Genomic DNA, 26,523 nt, shown 5'->3' with positions numbered 1-26,523 from the left:
AGCAAGGGCAACAAAAGCAAAGCTAAGCTATTGGGAATACACTGAACTAAAAAGCTTTTGTTCAGTGAAGGAGACCATCAACAAAACTGAATGAGAGAAGTTGTTTGCAAGTGGTATATATGATAAGGGGCTAATATTCAAAATATATAAAGAACACATGCAATTCAATACTAAAAACACAAACAATTAGAAAATGGGCAGAAGACCTGAATAGGCATTTCTCCAAAGAAGATATTCACAAGGTCAACAGACATATGAAAACATGCTCAACATCACTCATCATCAGGGAAATGTGTGGAAGCTCATGTTATTTTATAACTGGGGGTTACCTCACAGCAGGTGATACTTCAGCTCTGCCTCTGTAGCTTTTCCTGCCCACCTGGTGGTTACAGATGAGACTCCCATCCATTCAGGGGGATGTTTATTCACGCAGCAAGATGTATTTCTCAGGACCCCTGCCAGTCCAGGGATGGCTCTGAGTCTGGCTCAGGCCCTGGAAGGTGGATGGGCACCAGGCTTGGCTAAACCCAGCCTGGGAAAGGGGACACAGACTTCTAGTCCAGAGAGCACAATCCTGGGCTCTGCCACTCACCAGCTGTGTGACTTTGTGCATTGCTTCCTATATGACCCACTTTGGAATAAGCTGTTCTTCATAGCTGTCTACATTTTACACTGACTTTTTCATTAGATTTTATAGCTGGTTCATGCAAATTAGAAATATTCCCATTCAATTATTTTTCACTTTTTCATAGACTCTTATTATTTTTCTTTTCTTCTTCTTTTTTTTTTCAGGGGGGGCAATTCTGTAATAACACTTTTTAGATCTATTTGTGCTAAGTTAACGTTCATTCGATTTCACTTGCCTTGAAAAACAAATCGTATTGTTCAATTACATAATGAATTGAAATAACTGAATTCATGTCCTTTTAGGAGAACACTTCGTGCCACTGTGTACACTGAAGACTTTAAACAGATGACTTCACAAAGTTTCCTTCTGTAATAGCCATAGTCTAAGTCTCCTGCTTGGTCTCTGTTACCTTTATTTGGTAAGTTTGCCATTCGAGTCTCATGGAAATCCTCCAAACTCCTAGGATTAGCCAAAGGGAAGGGGTGAGGGTAAAGTTGAGGGTGAGGGGCTTAGAGCCACGGTCCAGACGCCCCCTGTAGCTCTCTAAGTTCTGCACGGGGCCTGCCATCCCCGGAGCCCCAGGATCCCAGAGAGTTTCCCGGGAGGTCTGGCCTCTTGTCTCCTCTCCTACGCTCAGCCCTCCTCCCTGAGAGGCTCGCCTGGCTCAGGCTGGGGCTGGGCCGCAGGTGCCACAGTTCTGCCCCTACCCTGTCGCAGACCTTCAGCCTCAGGGGAACCAGCTTCCTGCCACTGCTCCTAAGACCGGTCTCCCCTCCTTGCTGCTTCTGCAATTCCGATGCTCCAGGTCTGAAAGCAGTGCTCCACCTGTGGGCCCTGGAGCCCTGCCAGAGGTTTCTGGAGATGCTGGTTGGCCCAGCCTCTTGGGGAAGAGGAGAAGATGCTAGGCTGAGGGAGTGACCCGTGGGTGGAGCCCCAACCTGTTTATAGGATCGTGGCTCCTCGCAGCCTGACAGATTCACGGTCCCATCCCCTTGGAATAGCCAGCCAGCCACGGGACTGGCATCTTGGCAGGAGCGGGAGCCTGGAGTGTCAGTATGGAAAGATTGACAACTAGGGGACCACTTGGCCATCCTCACCAGGTAACAGTATTGACAAGCCCTTGGGCATCGCTTGGGGCAGGGCCTGGGGCCTGGGGCCAGGGTGCATTCTGAGAAGCCTGACACAGCTAAAACCAAGGTGATTCTGGGGAAGCCCTGGGTCCCAGAGCTGGGGTCTCTGCCTAGGCAGAGGCCAAAGGTGGGAAGCAGAAAGTAAGAGGTTCTGTGCTTGGGGAGGGGGAGTGGGTGGGGGTGGATGGATGATCAGCTCTCATAGAAGTAGAGGGCCTGGGAGACTGGAGCCTGCCCTCTCCACTGTGAGTGATCAGCCAGCAGCCCCCTTAGAGCATCTTACCCTCCTTCCTGCAAAAACTCACAGGCTGCATCAGAGAACGTAGTGGCAGCATGTCACCAAAGGATAACCCCCCAGGCCCATAGTTCACCACTGCAGGTAGTGAACTTCCTGGAAGTGGCTGGGGCCAAGGGACCACCCTGTATGTCTCAAGAGCTTTGCCAGGCCAGTTCCCCATCAACGGCCAGTTACTTCCTGGGCCCAAGAGATGAGGCTGCAACCAGGCCAAGGCGGTCTATAAAGCACTAGCCCCACTCCTTTCACATGCTTCCCCTTAGCCCAGATTTCTCATCCTCTGCTGTAGATGAAGGCCAGAGGGACGGGCTGCTCAGGTCTCCCCTGGGGCCCCAGGCAGTGGCCATGACAGGGGCTAAGTGTGCTACGCTCACTGTCCTGAGGCATTTGCCTCATTCTTCAGATGGAACCTTGGCCCTGGGACCCAGGCCTGAGTCAGATCCAGTCAAACAGCTCCAGACTGGTGTTTCTACAGCAGATCTGCCTGGCTCAGGACAGGTACCAGGCAATTTGGGGGAATATAGAGAGCCTCCCCTCCCCCATTGACGGATGACACCTGCTGTCCCAGCCCACGTCAGTCTCAGGTCTAGAGGATCACCCCCTTCAAGTGGACCTTAGTGGAAACGCCCTGACGGGGGGCTGGGAAGAACCCAAGGCTGCAGGAACTGGTGGTGGAAGGTCTGGACAGCCCTGACTCAATCTGCTCCTCCCTTTGAGAAACTGGGCCTCTGAGCCCACAGCCTCCAGCTGGGGAAGTGTCTGAAGTATCTGTCTTCATCCTCATCTCCCTGGAGAAAGCAGGGCATCCTCTTCCTGTTACCCTCTGCCTGCTCTAGGCCCAGCCCAGGGGCAAAACTGGAGCCCAAGATGCAGTGGCTCTGGGAGCTTGAGTGTGCCCACATGCCTGAAAGCACCTTTCCTGCAGCTCATGTTGTTGGGACTGACTGAGTCCCCAAGACCAGGACCTTAACCCTCAGTCTTCAAATCGGCTCCTGGGGCAGCCTCAGCAGTGGCCTCAGCCAACCTCTTTTCCTGCTGGAAGAGGGGACTGGAGCCTGCCCTGGCAGCGGGAGCTGGGCTGGCAGGACAGGCTGGGCATCCAGGACTTGCTCTGGGACGTGCCTGCTGTGAGATCAGGAAGCATCCTCTCAGCATGACTCAGGAGACCTGGCTCCTGAGGCTGTACCTGAAGTTTCCAACCCTGTTTCTCCAACCTCCTCTACCACACAGATCGCTGGGTGCCAGCTGGGGGAAAGGCAGCCTGCTCATTTTTCTCCTCCTGGTGAAGACCCCGTGGTCACAGATACTCCTGACCCCTGTGTGGGGTCTCCAACCCCCTCAGACTCCCTTGGTCATACCCCCTGTGATGAGCAGGGGTCAGCACTTGAGTCTCTCCACATGGAGGCTGGAGGATGCCCTGGGGTCCCTGCATAGGGAGAAACAGTGGCTGACACTTTGAGCAGAGCAGGGAAGTACTCCCAGGATCCTCCAGGAAGTTGGGGTGGGGGACCTTGCTTGAGAAGCTGCCACAAGCATCCAGGCTCAGTCATCGATTAAGTCAGGATTTCAGATGGGAGGACATTTCAACAGGGAAGGGGAAGCCCCAGTGCCCTCAGGAGAATCCTGTTAATTAGTTCAATATTCATAGTGGTCTAAAATAAATCTATGAAATTCTACTGTCAAGATATCCACAGGGCAGTGTGGGAAAGTTGCATGCTTTTGCAAAGAAGCAAAGTCCTGGGAAGGTAGAACAGCAAAGCGTTGCTGGTGTCACTGGAATTAAGCCCAAGAAGGGAGAAACAAGTATAATTTACAGGGGGTTTCGGTCAGGGTGGGGGTGGGGGGGTTGGGTATCACATGTGCTCTGCCAGAAAGCTGACCGGAATGACAAAGACACTCAGCATGAAGGCATAGGAAAGTGATGTTGGGACCCACAGGGCACTGGCCCTGAGCGGCTCTGCTGTAGCCCATTGTCCTTTAAGTTTCTCTATGGGAATAGAGAGCTTGTCTGTGGACACTGAGCCAGCCCCCAGCAGGCAATGCCTGTGGAGAGCCGAGATGGGTTCGTGGGAGGAGACTTCTGGCTCACAGGCACAGAGGGATCTGGTGGTGGGAGGGCACAAAGCAGGAAGGCTCCTTGGGTCATCACAGCACTGTCTCCGGACGCGCGAGGCTGAATATCCATCATGCAAGCACAATGTCACCTCTGCCTCAGCTTGCAGGGACTTGCTGTAAGAAACTTGTGCAGGGTGCCCAGAAACAGCTCCATAGCCAGGCCTCAAGAGCAGACACCCCAGGCCCCTGGGATCTAGGCAGTGGCAAGGACTTCAGCAGTAGGAGTGTGAGGATAGCCCTCGTGTGCCCTGTCCCCAGCAGGACGTGGTGCACCCTACTTGCCTTCTGCTTTTCCTTTGCCACCTCTGCTCCTTTTACCCCTGTGAGCTTGTGCCCACTCAGTTCTTTCTTCCTCCTCATTGGGCTTGTCTGTGGGCTGATGTGGCCTCCCCAGTGCCTTAGTTCACAATGGCCTCTTGTTCACGGTAATGGCCTCATGCCCTAGGTGTTCCCTATTTCACACTCAAGAGAGGGTGAGTACCCATGGCTGTCACAGATGACTGAACTTCCCAGGGCCCAGCCTCCCTGGTGTCGAGTCCCACGTCCCGTCCAAAGGGATGGGGTTGGGGGGTACCGAGCAGCACAGTCACATGATTCACCAAAGGGCTGCCCTCTCTGGGGGCGGGCAACCCCAAACTGACATGTCCAGTGTGGTGGCCATTCCTTGGCCCTCTTTTCCCTGCTTTTACCACTGCACTGTGCTATCCTGTCCCTAAAGGGAAGGGGTCCCACAAATTCCACCCCCTGGGTTGCCTGCCATGCATTGGCTGCTACAGCCCAGGACCATAGCCCCAAGGACAGCGGTGGGCACAGGCTGTTTGGCCCCAGAGCTGCTGGCAGCACCACTGAGAGTCTCAGGAGAAACCTCAGCATGGACTGGTGGGCTCCAGTATGGGCGGGAGGGACTGAATAGTCTGTTATTTCTCTCCAGGTGGAGGCCTCTGCCTGCTGGCGGCTCACTGTGAAGGTCCTGGAGGCCCGGAACCTGGGCTGGGCTGACCTGTGTGAGTAACTATTTCCTGGGCTCCAGGGGTGCAGAGACGACCAGATCCTTTGGGAAAGGCCCAGGCAAGAACCTGGTGGCTGGACTGGGCTGGTTGTGGTAGGAACCTGGTGAGGTCCCTGGAGGGGGGTGTAAGGAATTCTCTCTTACATTGTTCTCTTGACATTGGCAGTGAGTGAGGCAGACCCCTATGTGACCCTACAGCTGCCAACTGTAACTGGAACAAAGTTTAAAACAAAAACAATCACCAACTCCAGTCATCCTGTATGGAATGAGACCTTCAGTTTCCCAATCCAGAGTCGGGTCAAGGTAAAGGCCAGGGCCACCCTCCTAAAAACAGGCTATATCCTTCTTTTGGAACACATTTTCCTCCAGGGCCCATTCACAGACACTGTGGAAGAGTGTCTGTGTTCCCAGCCTGGATATGCTGTGTGGGAGAGAATGTGTAACTCAGCAGCTGGCTGGAAGCCTGACCTCTGGCAAGTTGCTGGTCCTCTCTAAGCCCGTCTGCGGAAGGGAGACAGGAAGAATCCCCTCCTGATGCGGTTGTTGTGAGGTTAAATGAGATAATGGATGGAAGACTCCTGGTACATATGGTACCCTGGGGGACCAGCAAGCTGGGGTGGAGGGGGGAGGGTTGGAGGTGAGGAAATGCTGAAAGATTTTATTTTTTATAAAAAAAAAATTAAAGGGGGAAGATGAGGAACTTTGCTGAATTTTCCTTTTACCGCTTTTAAGTTTTACTCTCATTTTTATTTTGAAGTACAAAGTGTGGAGGCATGATCTTCTTTCCTGACCCTGGACATAAAGTAAAGTTTCAACAGGTGTGAAGTACAATAATGAGTAAATAATGTGCTAAGTCGCTGTTCTCGTATCCCTAGAATGTTCTGGAGCTAAACGTCTATGACGAGGACTCAGTCACGGAGGATGATGCCTGCTTCAAGGTTCTCTATGATGTCTCAGAAGTCCTCCCTGGCAAGCCGCTCCGGAAGACCTTCTCAATGAGTCCCCAGGTGGGTGGGGACTCCTTTGGGCCTTGCCTCTCCCAACTCCAGGCTGAGGAAGTTATAGTTTCTCCTATCTTTTGGGATGCTGCTGGGTTGACTTGTTCACAAAAAGATGGAAACTCCTCCCAGAGATATTTATACTTTAATAGGAAAGGAATAGTCTTAACTAGGTTCCAGACTGAATCACTCCATGGAGAGATTTTGGTCACCTATGGGAGGAAGTTTTCAGTGATGAAGAACTTCCTAATGTCCATCAAAACACAGTTAGTTACAAACCCTTTGGGCAGTTGTGGGATCCATCACTCCTGCTCACAGCCTCTGATCTCCTGTGGTGCCCAGGCCTGCTTTATGAAGGCCTCTGCTCTTTCTCCAGCAGGTAAGGAGTGGGAAGGCAGGGTTCTGGGGTCAAGTCCCCCTCAAGAGGAACAGGAGATGGGCCCTGGGAATCCTTATGCCTCTTAAGGCCTGTGCTCATCCCCCACTTCAGCCCTGCCAAGAAGGGAGGAGACCTGTTATCTGCAGACTTATCAGCTGTGGGTAACTTGGGCAGGTAGATCATCTTTCCCTAAGCCTCAATTTCCTCATCTGTAAAGTGGGAATAATTGTTATACTGTGCATCCCTGTGAGACTGCTTGAGACAAGACAATGCATCATCAAAGAACTGTGTCAGCTCTAAAGGTGTGTGAATGTCAGTGACATGCTCATCTTTGATTTCAGGGACAAGAGGAGTTGGATGTGGAGTTCCTGATGGAAAAAACGTGAGTAATAATCACACAGCTCAGGGAGTGTGTCAGGCCCCCTGCTTTACTTAGGGAAGTGTCTTTCACCCAGATTCTCCATCCCTCATGTCCCCACCCCTGCCAGTCTGGGTCAGGGGATCTTAGAGGAAAGTCACTGCTTCTTTGGCCCCACGGTCCCTCTCTCTCCTCACCTTGCACTCTTCAGAAGCCACCTCCCTCATCCTGAATGGTATCAGGGCTTAGGGTCCATCAGTATCACCCCGGGAGGCCCTAGGGAGGCTGGAGGCTGGAGGCTGGGCTGTGAGGGGCAACCCAGTGCAGGGAGGATTCACCTTTGCCAGGCTGAGCACCCGATGTTTTGATTTTTCCAGGTCGGGACGTCCAGAAAACCTCATCACCAACAACGTCCTTGTGGTAACCACACTCCTCAGGCTTGTGAGGGGATCTGAGGGAGGGGCCCCAGAGCTGAAACTGAGGTGGGGGTTCAGAAGAGACACGGAGGGACAGGGCCTTGTGGTAAGACCACCCCTGGCCTCCCAGCTATATGGTCACCTGTGGCTGTGGTCAGGGGCTGGGGGCTCAGAGGGTCCAGGGCCTTCAGGGACAATGGAGAGACGGAGTTTGAGGCTCTGCTGAGAGGACGTCCTGGCCCAAGGCTGGATGGCTGAGGGAGTATTGGGGGAATTTCAGGTGTTCCTGACAGTGTTTCGTCACCTGTGATGGACTTAAGTTTTCAGCTTTGGAAGGTGAGGAAGTCACGCAGGCCAGGCCGGGCTGGGGTGTTAGTACTAAAGTAGCAGAGGCTCAGAGGAAATGTCCAGTGTGGTTGCTTCCAATTCGGGAGCTCTGGGATAGGGTCAGGGGGTCAGTCAGCTCCTCCTTGAGGCACTGGACAGTCCTGGTCAGCTCTTGTAAAACAGAGCAAGCTCATAAAGCTGCAGTGGACAGAAACAGGCGGTAAACAACACACTAGAAGCTTTCTACTCAAAGGTCACAGGTGAGCAACACAGCTATGATCTGGGAGCAGGGCTGGGCCTAAGGTGAGGTAAGGCATCTAGAGCCCCAAACTGAAGGAGGCATGTACCCTCAGGGTCATGCAAGTGCCTGTTTGATGGGCTAGTATCACTTTTACAAATGCACATTAAAATCATACCTAGGCAGCTGCTTTCTATCTGAGTGTCGGAGACCAGGGTGGGTTGATGAAGGCAGCAGGTCTACAGGAGAGGGTCAGTAACAAGAGCCAGGTGGGCTGTGGGCGTCAGCTGACGGGCATTGCAGAGAATGCTGCGGGCTCATTTGGCCAGCAGGTCAACGGGAGGACAGGTGGGAGGTACTGTCATTGCTGGCATTGTAAAGGCTTCTCCGATCATTCCATCACCCTGTAGATCAGTGGTTTGCATGCTACTGTTTGGGGTCAGTTGTGGTAGAACACTCTCCAGATTGAGTCCAGAGAAACAGAGAAGAAAGAATGGTGGTTGAGGTTTGGGTGGCCTTCAAGGATCCCTGACTTTTGGCAAATCTAGGAAAGCTGAGGGGATGGGATGCAGGGTGGAGATGGGGCTCTCCTGTCTGCTCCAGAACATCTGACTTAGCAGTGGCAGCAGATTAGAGGTGTCTGGAGTGGGGACTTCTGCCTCCAATCCCACTCTGGCCCCCACTTCCTGTTCTGCATGTGGTGGATTTGGGACAGAGGGGTTCAGAGGGCCTCGCAGAGGCCCCTGCCCATGATGTGGTCTGTCCTAGGCCCGAGAGCTGTCATGCCTGGATGTCCAACTGGACAGCGTTCGGAGCACAGCCACTGTCACAGGTGAGGCCTTCTCAGAACCAGGTCTGGTCTCTGCTAGAAGGGGTGGCTGGAAACCTGTACAGAGTAGGAGGTGAGCAGCAGAGCAGAGCTTGCCTCTTTCTTCTTGCCCGCATGAGACAAGGGCACCAGGTCTCCTCTGGGCAGGAGGGTCCCCTGGCCTGGAGGAGGCTGTATTGCAGGAGGTAGGAGTACCCTGGGGGGTGTGGGGCCCAGAAGGCTGGGGAGGGCTCTTTCCAGAATCCTGTCTACCACGGTCCAGTCTCCTAGGCCTTGGTCATGTCCAAGCAACACTGCCAATTTCGGTGGGACCCTGCCGGGATTCCTGGCTCTTGTTCCCCTTGTGCTAATCTGCCCACCTTCTCCCTAGATCAGGATGAGCTGGAGCTGGTGCTGAAGGGGTCATATGAAGACACACAGACATCTGCGCTGGGCACAGCGCCTGCCTTCCGCTTCCATTACATGGCAGCCCAAGAGGCAGAATTGAGTGGGCGTCTGAGGGTAGGTCTTGGCTTTGGAGCTCTCCCAGCCTTGGGCCAGCTCTGGTTGTTGTGGACCCCAGCCTCCCCCAGGTAGGCACCAAGCCCTTGGCAGACAGGGAAATCACTAGGAGCCTAAAGTGGGCATGGGGGCTGCATGCTTTGTCAGATTGAATCTTTCAATAGCCCCTGAATAAAATCCTATATCTGTACCCACAAGGCCTGGCCCTTGCCCACCTCTGCTGCCTCATCTTGGTCCACACATCCCCTCTTTATGATTCTCTAGCCATAGTTGTCTCTTCTTGCTTTTCCAACATGCCAAGTGCTTTCTCTCTTCCACCTCTGGCTCCTTTCAAGTTTGCCTGATCCTCTACCTTCTCTTCCTCCTCTTTTAGATCTCAGCTCAAATGGCACCTCTTCAGAGAGGCCCTCCTTGACTCCCCATCTTCAATAGACCCCCACACAGCCCACCTTTGGCTATGGTATCATATCACATTGCTTATCTCCTTTACAACATTTTTCCTTTACAGCACTTACTAACATCTGTTCATTACCTGTTTCATTATAAATTCATACACATGATCCAGTTAGAACTGTAAATATTAGCAAGTGTTTTTATAATTAGTAATTGTAATTATCATAATTATAAATATTGTGATTATTTTTATATTATCAGAGAGGGACTGTGTCTGGATCACTCTCTAGATACTCAGTAAGGATTGGTTGAATGAATGAATATTTCTCTCCAGAGGTCAGAAAGCAGTGGCTCCAATTCAGACAAGTCAGCTGAGCACCTCACTGTGCCCCTAAGGTCCTTGGCCGTGGGAGAGGAGGTGACCGTTAACATTCCTGCTACAAATGTGAGTGGCCTCAACTGGATGGGAAGTGCCAGTGAGAATAAAGATGCCCAGGCCCCGAGAGCTACCCACTTTTCCCTAGAATGTCTAGGACATTCTAGTTCAGTCTTTTGCTTTAATTTCAGGCCCCAGAAGTGAGGCTGCAGCTCAAGACTGAGAGCTGGTAAGGGACATTCATATCTGTGGGGGACAGTGAGGGGTGGTCACAGGGCAGGGGAATGCTGTGCAAAGGGTGGTCTTTGGGACTGGGAGCAGGGCTGTTATTTGGTAGCTATTGTGGGCTTGGCCAACCACCAGTGGCTGAGCTGTGCAGTGCCCCCTGACCCTTGGATCCTCTACTGCCTCAGCCCTAAGGAGCTGGCTATGCACCTGGGCTTTGATCTGTGTACAGAGGAGAAAGCTTTCCTGAGCAGGAGGAAGCAAGTGGTGGCCAAGGCTCTCAAGCAGGCCTTGCAGCTGGACAGAGACCTACAGGAGGATGAGGTTTGGGGATACAGGGGATGTGGGTACGATACCTTGGAATGACTTTAAAGAAGGACCTGATTCCTATGCCCTCCCTAAGACACTCTAGTCAGCAGATACGGGAGTGGATATGGCAGTGGAGGGGGGGAGGGTGGAAGGGAGGAAGGTAAGCTCTCAGTTTCTCATTCCCTTTGGGACTCTGTCTGGGGCTGAGAGACGTCACTTTCTGGGCAAGGGGCTGGGTGCTAATCCTGACTCTAATCAGGCCCTGACCATGAGGTCCCTTCCCTGGAGCCAGGAAGCAGTTCCTATCCTGAGTCCTTGCTAAGCCAGTCTATTTTTGTGTGTGGTCCAGGTCCCTGTTGTGGGCATCATGGCCACAGGAGGAGGTGCCCGGGCCATGACCTCTCTCTACGGCCACCTGTTGGCCCTGCAGAAGCTGGGCCTCCTGGACTGTGTGACCTACTTCAGTGGCATCTCGGGCTCTACATGGTGAGGGTGCTGGGGCCTGGAAGAACATAGTTGATCAGGTCCCAGAGGGGAGTAGAGTAGACACTAGAGAAACCTTCTCTGTGACGAAGCCATGTGGGTGTGAGCAGTATGGTCTGATGGGTGCCAAAAGTGGCTTTGTCAAAAGGGAGGAAGTAGCTGTTACAGAGGTCCTCCCGTGAGAGAGGCATTGTAGGACGTCCATTCCACGCTACTGAAGAGATGTAGGGCAGCTGATTCAGAACTAGCTGGGGTTGAGTCTCTGCAACACCACTCCTAGGCAACTTATTTCTTCTGATTCTCATTTGACTCATCTCCAAAATGAGAGTAATAGTAGTACATACTCCATAGGACTGTAATGGGATGGCCCAAGTAAAACATTTAACATGTCTGACAAGTACCAGAAAATTTAAGTTGGTAGCTCTTTTTTCTTTAATCGTTATTAACTCATTAAATCCTTATAACACTCCCTAGGAGAGTTTCTCTTACTTCCTCTAACAGCATAGATGAAGAGATTTAGATGGAGAGATACTATCTTGCCTGAAGACACCATTGCCTTCCTATACCTCACTCTGCCTATGATGAGGTGGGGCTTTTCACTGTTAGACATTCACTCCTTTGAGTCTTACTGAAATGTGACTTTAAGGAGTAAAAGAAGAGTAAACTCTGAGGAGTTAGGTGACAGCTGTTGACATGTACCATCTTAAAGGGCTTGAGTACAGGCCCATGAAGATGGGCGTAGGGTCTAGATCTGTTCCATGCAATGCAGTAGCCGTTAGTCACCTGTGGATATCGGCCACTTGAAATGTGGCAAGTCCACACTGAGATGTGTTATAAAGTACATGGGGATTTTGAAGTCTTAGTTTGAAAAATAGAAATTTATGTCAATTTTTATGTTGATTACATGTTGAAATGATACATTTTAGATATATTGAATTAAAATATATTATTAAAATTAATTTTTCTTAGCCTCCTCTTTTTCAAAATGTATTTACTAGGAAATTTCAGATTACATACGTGGCTCACATCATATTGGACAGCACTGATCTGAGAGAAGGCCCTGAGACACATTCTCTAGATGGGCAGGGCCTTGGCTGCAGGAGTGCCATGTTGGGAGAGAGTCATTGCAGCAACCCAAGCTGGGCCTCCATCCCCCTCCATATTGTCCCTTTATTCTCCCAGGGCAATGGCCCACCTCTACGGGGACCCTGAGTGGTCACAGAGGGACCTTGAAGGACCCATCAAATATACTAGGGAGCACCTGACCAAGAGCAAACTGGAGGCCTTCTCCGCAGAGCGCCTAGCGAGCTACCACCTGGAGCTTGAGCTGCGGGCTGAGCAAGGCCACCCCAAGACCTTTGTGGACCTGTGGGCTCTCTTGCTGGAGTCCATGCTGCACGGCCAGGTAGGGCACCTATGCTTGCAAGGCGGGGCGGATATTCACCTGTGGGACCAGGGCAGCCTTGCAGTTAGTCGTGTGTGCGTTTCCTATAGGGTGAGGGAGGCTGGGATCTGTGGTTAGAGGAAGTGGGAACCACAGTGTCTCAGTGTGTGTCCTACTTTGGGATGCTGCCTTTTTGAGTCAGACTATTCTTCAGTTCATTGCCATGAAACAGAAATTTCTGGATCTCTCAAGAGCTTAGGGAGCAGTCAAAGCAAAGGCAGTTCGGCAAACAAAAGTTTCACATTATGTTTGGATGTCAGAGAGATTGCTTGAACAACTTTTATTTTATCAATACTGCAATGTAGAATGCATTCTTCTTCTCTATCTTCATGATAGTGTTAATAGCATAGACTCTGGAGCCAGATTCCCTGGTTTTAATCTCAGTGCCTCTTACTCGCTAAGTGTTCTTCTGCAAGTTACTTAACCTCTCGGTGCCTCAGTTTTCTCATTTGTTCGAGGGATGGGAGAGATTTAGGGGAGATTTAGTGAGAATAGTTCTTAACTCATGGGTTTGTTGTGAGCACTCTACACTTTGGAACAGAGTAAGTGTTAAGTATTAGCTATTATATTTCTGTACTGTTACTGTAACACCATTAAGGCCAGACTGAGGGTATGCTTTTTTTCTACATTGCTTCTTTAAGGAAGGTTTAGTAAGTCAACTGTTAAATCTTACATTAAGTGATACTAAAATTAGTAATTTTTTCCACTATTGTTTTACCACATATAATTATGTGAATGCTTCTTTTAAAGTATGTGGAACAGCTAAAACACAAAAGGTTATCTTCAGCATTCATAATAAAAAGTAAACCATCAAATATATTAGCAGAATAAGGATTCTTCTCTTTCTTAGTGCTGGGTATCAGGAGTTTGACCAAGAAAGATTTTATGTAAATGAATGAATGCCAAAAATAGATTTGCTTTGAATTTTTTTCTGTAAATTTTATCCTTGCTGGTGGGCACAATGCTATTTGGAAATTATTAACCATTTTTGTTTTTTATTTACTAGCTTAAAAATATTTATTGTAAAAATCAGTATTTCTTATTTAAATATTATGATATTCTTCAGATTATCAAGATCTAAAACTCCTGGTAAGAAAATGCATAAAGCATAAAGAATAGTGTAATGAATATGCATGATCTCGCCAACGAGCCTCAGAAATAAAATGTTACCTAGAGAGTTGAAGCCACCTGCAGATCCCTCCCCAGTCCCATTTCCTTCCCACCCCCAGAGGGAACCACCATCCTGAATTTTATCATCACACTCATATCTTTGGTCTTACATGTTACTGTATTATATAATACATAACATATAATTACATACTTTATTTAGCTTTATTGTATATCTTATTGTATACCTTTTATTATACATCCTTAAGAAGAATATAATGTTTCTTGCACACATGGTTTTGTACAAGTCCCCTGTGCACAAATGTTGCAGATTCTCTGAGCCTTGAAGATACACACCCAGCAGTGGAATTATTAGGCCATTTGGTACATGTATCTTCAACTTTCCTACCTATTGCCAAATCATTCTCTAGAAAGATTTCATTAATTTACACACGCACCCATCAATGTATCGTATTTTCTTTTTCTCTACATGCTCTTCAGAATTTTAATTTTTTGCTCATTTTATGGGTGTTAAACAAAATTTTGTTGTAGATTCCATTTCTTTGATTTTTGGTGAGACTGATCATATTTTCAAGTGTATTTGTCATTGGGACTTCCTCTTCCATGGAGGAAGAGATCCTTGGAGATCCTTTTCCATCTTTATATTAATTCATCCTTGACATTCTTTTGCAGGAACTCTTTATAGATTCTGGATACTAATCCTTTATCAGTTCTACCAAATTTTGATGCATAGTTTTAATATAATCCAGTGTCTCATTATTCCCTTTATGGTTTGTTCTTTTAGGTTCTTGCTAGAGAAATCTTTCCCTCTCCTAAGTCATAAAATCTCTTCCTATATATCCTTATAAAAGTTTTAAAGATTCATTTTCCACAATTAGGACTTTAATCCACCCAGAATATATCTTCAGGCATTATGTGGACGTGAATCCAATTTTTTTTCCCCATAGGATAGCAAACTTTCCCAGTATCACTTGCTGATTCTTCTTTCTCCATAAATCCGCATTGCTCCTTGTGTCGTGTGTTAGCTCTCATGTATTCATGGGACCCTTCCTGAGCTTTCCTCCATTTGAATGGGGCCGACTCCCTGTGCCAGTACTACCCTGACTTAGTGACTCCACATTTGTAATACATGTTGGTATCTGATGGGGCAGATTTACCCCCACTGCCATCTTGGTTTTTCTCAAAATTGTCTTGGCTCCTTTTGGTCCTTTGGTCTTCTATACATGTAATACAATCAGTCAGTCAAGTTTCATGAGAAAATTGGAATTTTTTTGAAATGGCATGAAATTTATAAACACCAAAGTAATTACTTCAATTATTTTTATTTCATTAATATATCCTGTGTATTCTTTAGATCTATTATTTAAGTTCATGTTCTGTTATGAGGATACAGTGTTTTATTAGTGGCTTTCCTGTCTGGTGGAGGTATAGTTACTATAGAGTTGGGAGAAGCTTCTTTTAACAGTTTACTTTATAATGTCCTGTAAAATGCAGTTTGATCTGAGGCTATAAAGAAAACTTTTATTTAATTAACATTTGATCTTCCAGTAATGACTTCATACATGTTTTATGTACAAGGGTTATAGTCCTTTTTTAAAATACAAACTTAATAAAGTTTTGGGTTTTTGTTTTTTTTTGGGGGTGCACAAGGAAAAAAAATCTCATGATATTATTGAACAAACAATGTGACTTTAAAAATGAGCACTGGTGTGGTTTTAAAATTTTTATTTTAATATTAAAGCTTTTCAAATAGTCTTTTTTTTTTCTTAGTTATCATGCTTTATCTCTTAAAGTTAACATTCATTATATGCTTTTCAAATTTTTTTTTATGTTTATTTATTTTCAAAAGAGAGAGAGAGAGGGAATGCAGCAGGGGAGAGGCAGAGAGAAGCATACAGAGGATCAGAGGCAGGCTCTGTGCGGACAGCAGACAGCCTGATGTGGGGCTCAAACTCACGAACCATGAGATCGTGACCTGAGCCAAAGCCGGACGCTTAACTGACTGAACCACCTGGGCGCCCCCATTGTATGCTTCTAAAAATAATTCTTTAATCAGAAAAATTTAGTATGTATTTCAAATTTAAGTTTTTGGGTAAAAGCATTTATTATCTCCATGCTATACAAATCCTCAGCTCCAAACGTCATTTTAGATGTCAGAAAATATAACTCCATAACAAATCAGTTTCATTAATATTAAGTATTATTAGAGAAATAGTATACCCTGAACTTTATACAGAACAACTTTATTAGGGTGCTTAAATGGGGGTGCTCATTTGGAAACTGGGGGCCTGGAGATCCAGAAGCTTGCCAACACTTCCTGGTGAGCTGCTAAAAGTTTTTGAAAAAGAGGGGTGCCTGAGTGGCTGTCAGTTAAGCATTTGATTCTTTTTTTTTTTTAATGTTTTGTTTTTTTTTTTATTTCTAGGAGAGAGAGAGAGAGACAGCGTGAGCAGGGGAGGGTCAGAGAGAGAGGGAGTCACAGACTGAAACAGGCTCCAGGCTCTGAGCTGGCAGTCAGCACAGAGCCCGACGCGGGGCTCGAACCCATGAACCGCGAGATCATGACCTAAGCTAAAGTCGGACGCTTAACCGACTAAGCCACCCAGGCGCCCCCTGCATTTGATTCTTGATTTCTGCTCAGGTCATGGTTTCATGGTTGTGGGATCGAGCCCTACATGGGGCTCCATGCTGGGCGTGAAGCCTTCTTGGGATTCTCTCTCCCTCTCTTGCTCTGTTCCCTCTCTCCATTCCTCTCTCTCTCAAAAAAAAAAAAAAAAAAGGAAAAAGAATGCTGGGTATTATTTCAGTAGGTGGAGGGGTGTGCTGACTCTCTCCCCCATGTCAGAAATAGTTTCATCTGGAGTAAATAAAGCACACATTTTCCCTCATCATACATGACAAAAGAGCAGGCAAACAGGATGCCTAAACAAAAAGAAGGGAATTATAGACTTACCCTTGGGGTGCCTGGGTGGTTCAGTCGGTTAAGCGTCCAACTTCAGCTCAGGTCATGATCCCCCAGTTTGTGGGTTCGAGCCCTGCGTCGGCTCTGTGCTGACAGCCAGCTCAGAGCCTGGAGCCTGTTTAAGATTCTGTGTCTCTCTCTCTTTCTGACCCTCCCCTGCTCATGCTGTCTCTCTCTCTCTCTCTCTCTCTCTCTCAGAAATAAATAAAACATAAAAAAAAAAAAGAAATTGCAGGTATTCATCAAGCTCCCTCTCTCTTCACTACATACACACTTCACGCCTGAGGGACTGACTTGTACGTATGACAAATAGTGCCAAGGGCTTACGCCATATTTGGGGATTCTTCCAGTGGGTTTCCTAGAACTCAAGTCCTATTGGGCACCACAGCAGAACTGGGGGAAAAGATGACACATCAGTGACAGAGGCTGTAGGGGGAAGAAGAGGTACACCTGCGTGTGGGAGGGGGGCTCCTCACCGAAAAGGTAGGGCTAGCATCCTGGGACACACATCTGGCCGATCATCAGAATCACCTGGGGAGACTAAAGAAAAAGCAAATTCCTACGTGGCTTTTACGATTCTCAGATCGAAACCTAGGAATCCGTATGTTTAATTTAGCACATTCTCAAAGTAAATCAGATCATAATGGCTGATAGGGCATTTTGGGAACCCCCTAGGTCTAGCTGCTGAGTGAGGAGACTTCCAGTTCAGAGAACATAAGAGAGGGATGGTATATCTGTGTGTGGCACATGCGCTGCTCTAGGACCTGTGGAAGCTTCCTTTCCCAGGTGGGGCTCCAGGCAGTCACCACCATTAACCTTGCTGATGCTGGAGATGAACCCTATTTGCATCTCTGGTCCAGGATAGAGTGAGATCTTTCTATGCCCCTGGAATTCCATGAGGCTCTGTGGAAAAAGAGAAAAGGCAAGCCACAGTTCTTGCCTGCCATCAAGGCAGAACTTGGAGTTTTATTGAAAAGAAAATTGGAAACAGAGGCAAGAATAATCAATGGGGTGCAACTTCAAACTGTGAAAAGCAGGAAGGAAAGGAAAGAGGAGGGAAGGCAAGGATGACCAGAAAGCATTTTGGAAGGGCTGAAACTTGAACTGCACTAATGTGAATCTAGAAGGGGCAGCCCACTCCCTGACAGAGCTTACAAAGTGTACTAAAAGGGGATTCCTGCGTCCTTTCTGGAAAGCAATGTATGTGGATATGTGCCTTCATGTCTGTGTGTTTGGGTCCACATCCACTCCACCCTTCAACCCATAAAGATGGGGCCAATGAAACCATAGGAGCATGGGTAGGGTATTGCTCTTGACACTGTAATCCTTGTGAATGCCATTCTCTTGAGATATGTGCAGTCCACAACCTCCATTGCCCTCCATGGTGATCCCGAATCAGGTCAGAATATGAGGGTGGGAGTGTGCGTTGACGGGTACACCCACCCATGCCACTCAAATTCCAATAAGGAGCTACCTCCTCACTCTCAGCCTGTGCCTCCAGGGTGCTCCCTACCTCACTTAAGCCTTCATGACTCCCACCCCAGGTGATGGATCAGAAGCTGTCCGAACAGAGAGCTGCACTGGAGCGGGGCCAGAACCCTCTGCCCCTCTATTTGAGCCTCAACGTCAAAGAGAACGATTTGGAGACCATTGACTTCAAGGGTACAGTCTTTAGTCCTGTCCACACTACCCTCCAACACACACACACACACACACACACACACACACACACATGCACACATGTGTACCTCCTGTGTACCCAGCAGACCTTCAGAGAATGTAAACAGAAAACACCTACCTAGAGTGCTCAGCCTTCTGGAAGGGAGGAGGTTCTGATGGGCTGATGAGCCAGGCAGCAGAGCCCACTGTCCTGGTGGTGGGAGGAGTGGGGATGTGGTCAAGGGGCTGGATGGGGGAGTGGTGAGCCCAGGAGTCAGCCAGGCAGGGAGGAGGCTAAGGCCTGCAGGGGGAGGGGGACAATGTCTTTGGCCTCTGTCAGAGCTGGGCCTCCCCTTAGCCCACTCTGCTCTGATTCCTGCCTCTTGTCCCTGTTCCCACAGAGTGGGTAGAGTTTTCCCCCTATGAGGTAGGGTTCCTGAAGTATGGAGCCTTTGTCCCTTCTGATCTCTTTGGCTCTGAGTTCTTCATGGGGCGGCTGATGAGGAAGCTCCCTGAGTCCCGGATCTGCTTTCTGGAAGGTGAGTGGTGGTGGTCACTCTGAAGATTCTGGCCAGTCCTGGGCCAGGCCTCACTGCCTAGTCATGATTCCCGTACTCGGGTGTGGCCGGGCCCCTGGGGGCGGGGGAAACTGGAGTTGGGCTGTGGGGAAGAGCTATTATTGCGGGGGCAGCCCACCTGCCTCCCCTCTTCCATCGCCACCCTCCAGGTGATGGGAGGCAGGGTGCTGAGGCTTGAGGGTGACTTCTGTGGGGGTTTGGCCTTCAGGTATCTGGAGCAACATTTTGTCCCTGAACTTGCTGGATGCCTGGTATGACCTCATCAGCTCTGATGACACCTGGAAGCAGCATGTCAAGGACAAGATCAGGAATCTGGGTAAGAATAGTGCACAGCACGGGGAGCCTGGAATGAGTCTACTGCCTCTTCAGGTGCTTGCGGGAGGGGCACTATCAGAGGGGAGACAGGGCCAGGCATTTCCAGGCCTTTCACTGGACCAACGTCTGTTTCTCTGAGCCCAGAGGAGTCTCCTGCGTCCGTGAGGACCTCCTCATGGCGGGAGGCCTCTTGGCTGCAACCTGGAACAATGCTGGCCAAGGCATTTAAGGGCTTCCTGACAGGCAGGCCACTCCACCAGCACAGCCTCAACTTCCTCCAGGGCCTCCAGCTGCACCAGGACTACTGTAGTCAGAGAGACTTCTCCACCTGGGCAGGTAAGGCCCCCTGCCGTGTATGGACCATGGCTAGGACCGGCAAGGGACTTTGCGGGGGTGGGGGAAGGGGGGCAGAGCATTCCCTTCTAGGGTTGGCCTGCAGAAGGTCTTGGGAAGGGCTGGGTGGCGTGTGCTTTCAGGGAGTGACTCCAGAAGTCAGAAGGGGGCATGGAGGCAAATGTAGTATGAAAGGTGGAAAGGCTACCTCTGACTGTCACTGCCTCCCCCATCAGACTGTGATCTAGACTGCACCCCCGGCCAGCTTACCCCTCAGGAGCCCCAGCTCTGCCTGGTAGATGTCGGCTACTTCCTCAACACCAGCTGTCCCTCCATGTTCCGGCCCGGCCGCAGACTGGACCTCATCCTCTCCTTCGACTACTCCCCATCCTCACCCTTTGAGGTGCCTCTGGTTGCCCCATGGGAGCCCCAGATACTCCGGCCAGTCAGGCCATGCTCCAGGGGCAAGCAAAGGGCCACTGGACCACTGGCCCTGACCTCCTGGGTCCCCAACGGGAGGGAAGGGTGGCAGGCTCTGACCCACAGACTCCTGCCAGTGTCCTTGGTTGGGAAGGACTGTGGAGGTGCTGGGGCCCTTGGCTCCCAGGACAGGCAGATGGGAGGGAGCTTGCCGCACCTACCCCAAGAAGCACAGCTAGACAGAGCTGGGAGGAGACCCCGGCCTGTCCACATCCATCCCCGCAGGGCCCCCCTGGGGACTCAGGGGAGGGGGAATAGGGCCTTAGTACAGAAGTGGGTCCCCTACTGAGGCCCTCTAGGCGCTGGGATTTGAATAACCCTGATTTGAATCCCAAATGGGAGCAAGGGTGCTAGGTCTCTACCCAACCTGAAGATTTTAAGCAAACAGCATTGCAGACCACTGGAACCCTTTGCTTCCCTCCAAGGCACTGTAGCTTCACTAGACCCCACACAGGTCAGAACCAGGTGTCTTGACCCTGAGCAGTCAGTTTGGGCTGGAGCTATCCTAGCATTTTCAGGAACACTGACCTGGCATGACCAGAAGTAACTGGCTCTCTCTGGGCTCCCCTCTCCCCAACCAGACACTGCAGCAGACTGAGTTGTACTGCCGGGCCCGGGGACTGCCGTTCCCTCGAGTGGACCCCAGCCCTCAGGACCAACACCAGCCAACAGAGTGCCACGTCTTCTCGGACCCCACCCTCCCTGATGCCCCTGTCCTGCTGCACTTCCCACTGGTCAATGCCTCTTTCAAGGACCACTCAGCCCCTGGTAAGGCATTCCCTCCCCCCCTTTTTTTTTTAAATTTTTTTAGTGTTTTATTCATTTCTGAGAGAGAGAGAGAGAGAGAGAGAGAGCGTGAACAGGGGAGGGTCAGAGAGAGAGGGAGACACAGAATCTGAAGCAGGCTCCGGGCTCTGAGCTGGCTGTCAGCACAGAGCCCATCATGGGGCCCGAACCCACGAACCGTGTGATCATGACCTGAGCCAAAGTCGGACGCTCAACCGACTGAGCCACCCAGGCGCCCCCATCCCCTCCCTTCCTAACAGCCTGGCAGCCTGGACCCTCAGAGGCACAGTCTGGGTTCTCCCCAGCACTCCTGTGGCCAGCAAAGGGAGGGGGTCTTCAGGCTAGTCCCACCCAGTTTTGGACACAGCAGTGTGCTGGCTTCTGTTGTGGATGCCACATCCTCACAGGGGCTCTCTGTTGGCAGAGTCACTGTGTTGTTCTCTGTCATGACCGCAGGCTCCTTTGGCCTCCCCTCCCCCAGCCCTCCTAGCTGTACCTGGGCTCCTCAGCAGTCCTGTTCCAGGCTGGTGTCTGGGAATCCCTGTACCAGAAGCCTGTAGTGTCCCCGTCTGCAGCCATCTCCACCCTTGCTCAGACCCCACCTTGTTAGAGCGCTAGACAGCGGGGACAGAGAGGCCCCAGGTCCCTCGCTCTCAGATTCCCCTAATCTGAGATTTCAGTCTGCTTCTACCCTCCCATCCCAGCCCAGCCTGCCATGTTTTCTCAGGAAGCTGGGCCTCCACTCTAGGGCCCCTGAAATGTAAACCCTCATCACAAGCCTTCCAATCTTCCCCTCCTGCCAACGGGTCAGACCTTTAACTCCTTCTGGTGGGAACACCTAACTTCTGCCTTTGTACATTATTCCTAGCTTGCTGGTTCCCATTCTAATTCCAGACCTTCCAGCTCTACCCGTAACAGGCTCAGCCCACATCACGGAATTCTCTTTCCCTCTCAACAAAGACTCGTTCTTACAAAGCAAAGATCCCTTTGGTTTTCAGGCTCTTGGCTGAATCTTTCACTGACCTGACTTTGTTGTCTGACTATTTCCACCTTGCCCCTGAAGGTGATACAGAGAGATACTGTGGGGTTGCCTTTATAATGGAGGTGCATTGCTACGAGGAAGCAAACCTTTCATATCTCAAAAAAATCTCAAAAAAATCCTTTATATACTATCCGCATTTATATTTCTGGGCAAAAGACACAGGGCCGAGGGAAAGCAAGGAGCTCCGTCGGTGAGGAACAGCGCCCTCCTGTGCCCAGTTGCAAGGTTTCGTTCTGCCCACCTCTGAAGGCCTCTGGGTCCTCCTCCTAACCCTTCCCGTCTCTGGGCAGGTGTCCGGCGGAGCCCCGCAGAGCTCCCGGCTGGCCGGGTGGATCTCACTGGCACCACCTCACCCTATTCCCTGTTCAACATGACCTACAAGGAGGAAGATTTTGATCGCCTGCTACAGCTTAGTGACTACAATGTACGGAACAGCCAGGATGCCATTCTGCAGGCCTTGCGGGCTGCTGTGAAACGCCGGGCCCTAGCGGCCACACCTCCAACAGCACAGAATTGAGGCTGCTCAGGGACCCAGCCCCCTGACGACCCTCCAGGGGCTTAGGGCTTAACCCAAGCACAGCTGGCTACAGCCACAGACCCCACTTGGGCTGGAGCTCTGTCTGGGCTGTCCCAGGCCCCGGCCTCCTTGGCAGTGGGTCTCACGGCCCAAGTTCTCCCTCACCTTCATTGCTGGCTTGAGAGGAGCTGAAAGTGAACTCACCAGGCCAGTGTGTAGAATAGCTGGTCCAACCAGACAAAAGTGCAAGTCTGATTACTTTCCTGCCAAGCAAAACAGATTTGGGGTACAAGCTTGAGGTTTGAGACCAGGAGTGGGGATGAGCAGGGCAGGGGATGGCTTGACTGAGAGGTGTCTCCAGGCATCAGGAATGACAGTATGAATCCCGTTTGTCCGTTCCTCCTCTTTTCTCATTCTTTTGTACTCTTTTTAAGCAACTTTAATCCACAAGCCACATAATTCATCCAACTATAGTGTATGACCCGTGGCTTTTCCTTGTACAGCCACCGTCGTCATTTTGAGAAGATTTCCATTACCCCCACAGGAAGCCCCTCACCCCTTGTTTGTCAACCTCAACCTTCCCTCCCCAGCCCTAGGCAAACACTAATCTACTTTCTGTCTCTATAGATTTGCTTATTCTGGACATTTCATATAAATGGAATCCTATAATTTGTGGCCTTTGGTGTCTGGCTTCTTTCACTTACCTTAATATGTTCTAGATATGGAACAGGTTGTAGTGGGTATCCGTGCTTCACCCCTTTCCACGGCTGAATGCAGTTCCATCCTATAGATGGCCCAGCTTCACCTAATGGTCATTGGTTAATGGACACTTGGATTGTTTCCACTTGTTGACTGTTATGAATAATGCTGCTATGAACATTCATAAACAAGCTTGTATGTGGACAGTGCTATTCCTTCCTTTGCATGTCTACCTAGAAGTGAAATTGCTGGGTCTTACGGCAACTCTCTGCTTCAGCTTCTGAAGAACTGGCAGCTGGTATTCCAAAGCTGCTGCCCCGTTTTCCATTGCTGTCAGCATTGCATGAGGGTTCCAGTTTCTCCACATCTTTGCTGACACTTGTTACACTTGATATTTTGTCTTTTGTCTTTTAATCATCCACATGGGTGTCAAGTGGTATCTTGGTATCTTATTAGCATTTCCCTAATGACTAATGATGTTAAGGATCTTTTCATATACTGTTGTCCTTTTACATTTCTTTTTTTATCTATTCAGATCTTTTGCCCACTTTAACCAGATTATATGTCTTTTTATTATTGTAAGAATTCTTTATATTTTCTATGTACAAATCCCTGATGCGGTGTGTGATTTGCAGATCTTCTCCAATCTGTGGGTCGCCTCTCCACTTTCTTGATAATATCCTTTGAAGCATGGAAGCAGTTTTTATTTTGATGGTGGCATTTATATTTCCTTCTGGTATTTTTGCTTTTAATTTCATATTTAAAAAAAACAAAAACAAAAAAATAAAACCCAAAAAACGTTGTCTGGGGCACCTGGGTGGCTCGGCTAAGTGTCTGACTTTTGCTTAGGGAATGATCTTATGGTTCGTGAGTTCAAACCCCACATTGGGCTCCATGCTGACAGCTCAGAGCCTGGAGCCTGCTTCAGATCCTGTGTCCCTCTCTCTCTCTGCCCCACCTCTGTTTGCGCTCTGCCTCTCAAAAATGAGTAAATGTTAAAAAAAAATTTTTTAAACCATTGTCTAATCCAAGATCATGAAAATTTACACCTATGTTTTCTTCTAATAGTTTTATAGTGTTAATCCTTACAGTTAGGTCTTTGGTCCATTTTGAGTTAACTCTTGTATACAGTGTGAAATAAGGGTTTGACTTCATTCGATCGTGTGTGGATATCCAGTTATTCCAACACCATTTGGTGAAAAGACTGTTCTTTCCCTCACTGAATTGTCTTGACACCCTCACTGAAAAATCAGTTATCTGTGAACGCGAGGGTTTCTATCTGAGCTCGTTTCGTTGATCTGTTTATCTGTCCTGACACTGTTTTTATGTAGTCCGTTTTGAAATAAGGAATTGTGAGCCTTCCAACTTTGTTGGGCATGAACAAAGGTTAAGCAACTTAAACTCAAAAGTGGCAAAGCCAGCACTGAAACTGGAGGCTTTCTTTTTTCTTTTCTTTTCTTTTCTTTTCTTTTCTTTTCTTTTCTTTTCTTTTCTTTTCTTTTCTTTTCTTTTTTTTTCTTTTCTTTTCTTTTTTCTTTTCTTTTCTTTCTTTCTTTTCTTTTCTTTTCTTTTCATCTTTCTGCCATCCTTCCTATCTTTCTTTCTTTCTATGTTTGTTTATTTTTGAGAGAGAGAGAGAGACAGAATATGACCAGAGGAGGAAGAAATACTTCAGGAGAGAAAGGGAGACACAGAATCTGAAGCAGACTCCAGGCTCTGAGCTGTTCGCACAGAACCTGACACATGGCTTGAACCTGTGATTGGGTGAGATCATGCCCTAAGCCTATGTTGGATGCTTAACCGACTGAGCCACCCAGGTGCTCCTGGAGGCTTTAAAGTCAAGCCAGGCTGTCACACCACACTGCGTGTTTGGGTACTTACTTTATGGCATGTCCTACTGTACAATGAAGAATTAACCATACCTGAATAGAGGTCATGCCTTTGCTCTGTGCTACTGAGTGGGGATCTCTTCGTCCCTTGAATGGCCTGTCTGATGGGAGTGTCTTTGTTTGCCTGGGAATCTGGCCGCTGCACAGCCTCATAGTGTGCTTTGTGATGGAGGACTCCGGAACACTCGGTATTAGTTGCTACCTCCAGAGGAACTGGGACTAAAGCCATGAGCCTGACAAACCAGAGGGGTTGGAGACCAAAGGTCAGCCACATGGGCAGTATGTGATCAAACCTCAGTATAAACTCTGCACAAAGGCTCAGGTGAATCTCCCTGATTGGTAATATTCTGCGGGTACTGTGACACACTGTGGCAGATGGACGCAACACCTTCGGGTCCGTGACCCTGAGGGAGGGCATGACCAGAAGCTCTGTGTTTAGACTCCTCCTGGACTCTGCTGTGTGCATCTCTCCCTCTGGCTGGCTTCATTCTGTACCCCCTCACTGTCAGATAAACAGTAATCAAAGTAGAGATCTTTTTTGAATTCTGTGAGTCATTTTAGGCAATTATCAAAGCTGAGGTGCTGGGGACCCCGGAGCTGGTAGCCAGATGATCTGAAGTGAGGGTCGTCCCTGGAACCCTGAACTTGCAAGCTGGTGTCACAAAGGCTCTCTTATAAAGGGGCTGTTCCCTCAGGCTGCAGTTTGGTAACTCCATTGCAAGTGGGGTCGGAAGTCCCAGGCCGACTCGGCAACATGGAGAACTGTTCCCTCAAACTTGCAGTTTGGCTGACTCAGGGCACCTATGCTCTGGGGACGGACAGGGGCACAAGTAGGAAAAAATAAGAAGACTCATTCCATTTGGGGAACTTTTGCTAAAGCCAGAGAGAGACAGAGTTCCCCACACCCTCAGAGAGGGCTAGACCGAGGCTCAAGGCTACCCCTGGCACGTGAGTTTGCGCGTGTATATGTGGGCATGTTTGTCTCCCGCTGCCCCCGCCCCCCAACTAGCTGCTGTTACCCCAGGCTCCCTGGCTACTACCTGAGGTCTCGTCAGCTCCATCCTGATCCCAGTGAGGCCTGCAACTCGGGCAGCTGTCGGGCCCAGCCACAGGCTTTGCGTGGATTGTTCAAGGCTCTTCCTACAGCCTGTGGGCCTCTCCTGGGCCAGGCCCTGGGCTTGTCTCAGGGACAGGAAGGCCCTCCAAGCTGCCTCGTCAGTGCTCCTGGGCCTCTGCTGGCAATCTGCTCTCTGACCAACATAGCTGGTGGCAGTGATGGCAAACAAAGAGTGAACCGAGGGATATTTTATTTTCCTGTTAAATTTGATTTAACAAGGTATAGACCAAATGAGAATGATAGCATAAAAGTAATTGCTTGATAAAATTCAATACAAATGCAAGATTTATGAAAAGCTCTTAATATGTTATGGATGGAAGGCATTTACTTAACCTGCTATAGAATATCTGTGGTGATTAATTCTATGTTAACTTGGCCAGGCCACAATGCCCCAATAGTTTGTCAAATAGTATTCGAGATGTTTCTGTGAAAGTGTTTTTTGGATGAGATTAACATTTAAATCAGTGGACTTTTGGGGCGCCTGGGTGACTTAGTCGGTTAAGCGTCCGACTTTTGCTTAGGTCATGATCTCGCGGTTCGTGGGTTCTAGCCGCGCGTCAGGCTC

The 26,523-nt window shown here is 49.2% G+C and overlaps 1 protein-coding gene and 1 long non-coding RNA gene across 2 annotated transcripts; one reads left to right on the top strand and one right to left on the bottom strand.

The window, feature by feature from the left end:
* Positions 1-1,683: 1,683 nt before the first annotated feature.
* PLA2G4D (phospholipase A2 group IVD) lies at positions 1,684-22,253 on the top strand. The gene is made up of 20 exons (XM_039232870.1): positions 1,684-1,728; positions 5,100-5,172; positions 5,344-5,480; positions 6,053-6,184; positions 6,896-6,936; positions 7,290-7,332; positions 8,662-8,725; positions 9,093-9,223; positions 9,951-10,061; positions 10,184-10,221; positions 10,406-10,541; positions 10,876-11,012; positions 12,192-12,414; positions 18,088-18,205; positions 18,604-18,741; positions 18,989-19,096; positions 19,240-19,431; positions 19,665-19,831; positions 20,490-20,676; positions 22,027-22,253. Exons 1-20 carry the CDS (start codon positions 1,684-1,686, stop codon positions 22,251-22,253), a joined length of 2,448 nt encoding a protein of 815 aa, XP_039088801.1.
* On the bottom strand, positions 17,155-25,208 carry LOC120232265. Its single transcript, XR_005528527.1, has 3 exons — positions 24,875-25,208; positions 18,342-18,503; positions 17,155-17,446 (listed from the first exon to the last, which is right to left on the bottom strand). It is a non-coding gene; the product is annotated as an uncharacterized LOC120232265 (long non-coding RNA).
* Positions 25,209-26,523: the final 1,315 nt, after the last annotated feature.

This window comes from Hyaena hyaena, unplaced genomic scaffold (genome assembly GCF_003009895.1).
Source record: "Hyaena hyaena isolate Hyena2069 unplaced genomic scaffold, ASM300989v1 scaffold_70, whole genome shotgun sequence".
NCBI lineage: Eukaryota > Metazoa > Chordata > Mammalia > Carnivora > Hyaenidae > Hyaena > Hyaena hyaena.
Note: the sequence above shows the minus strand (reverse complement) of the source record. Positions and strands in the feature narration are given on the sequence as shown.

Bases quoted from the DNA above. Each gene is read 5' to 3' on its own strand.
- PLA2G4D (XM_039232870.1), top strand. From the start codon at position 1,684: ATGGAAAGATTGACAACTAGGGGACCACTTGGCCATCCTCACCAG. The intron at 5,481-6,052 runs GTAAAGGCCAGG...TCGTATCCCTAG, and splicing joins CAATCCAGAGTCGGGTCAAG to AATGTTCTGGAGCTAAACGT. The intron at 19,832-20,489 runs GTGCCTCTGGTT...CTCCCCAACCAG, and splicing joins CCCCATCCTCACCCTTTGAG to ACACTGCAGCAGACTGAGTT.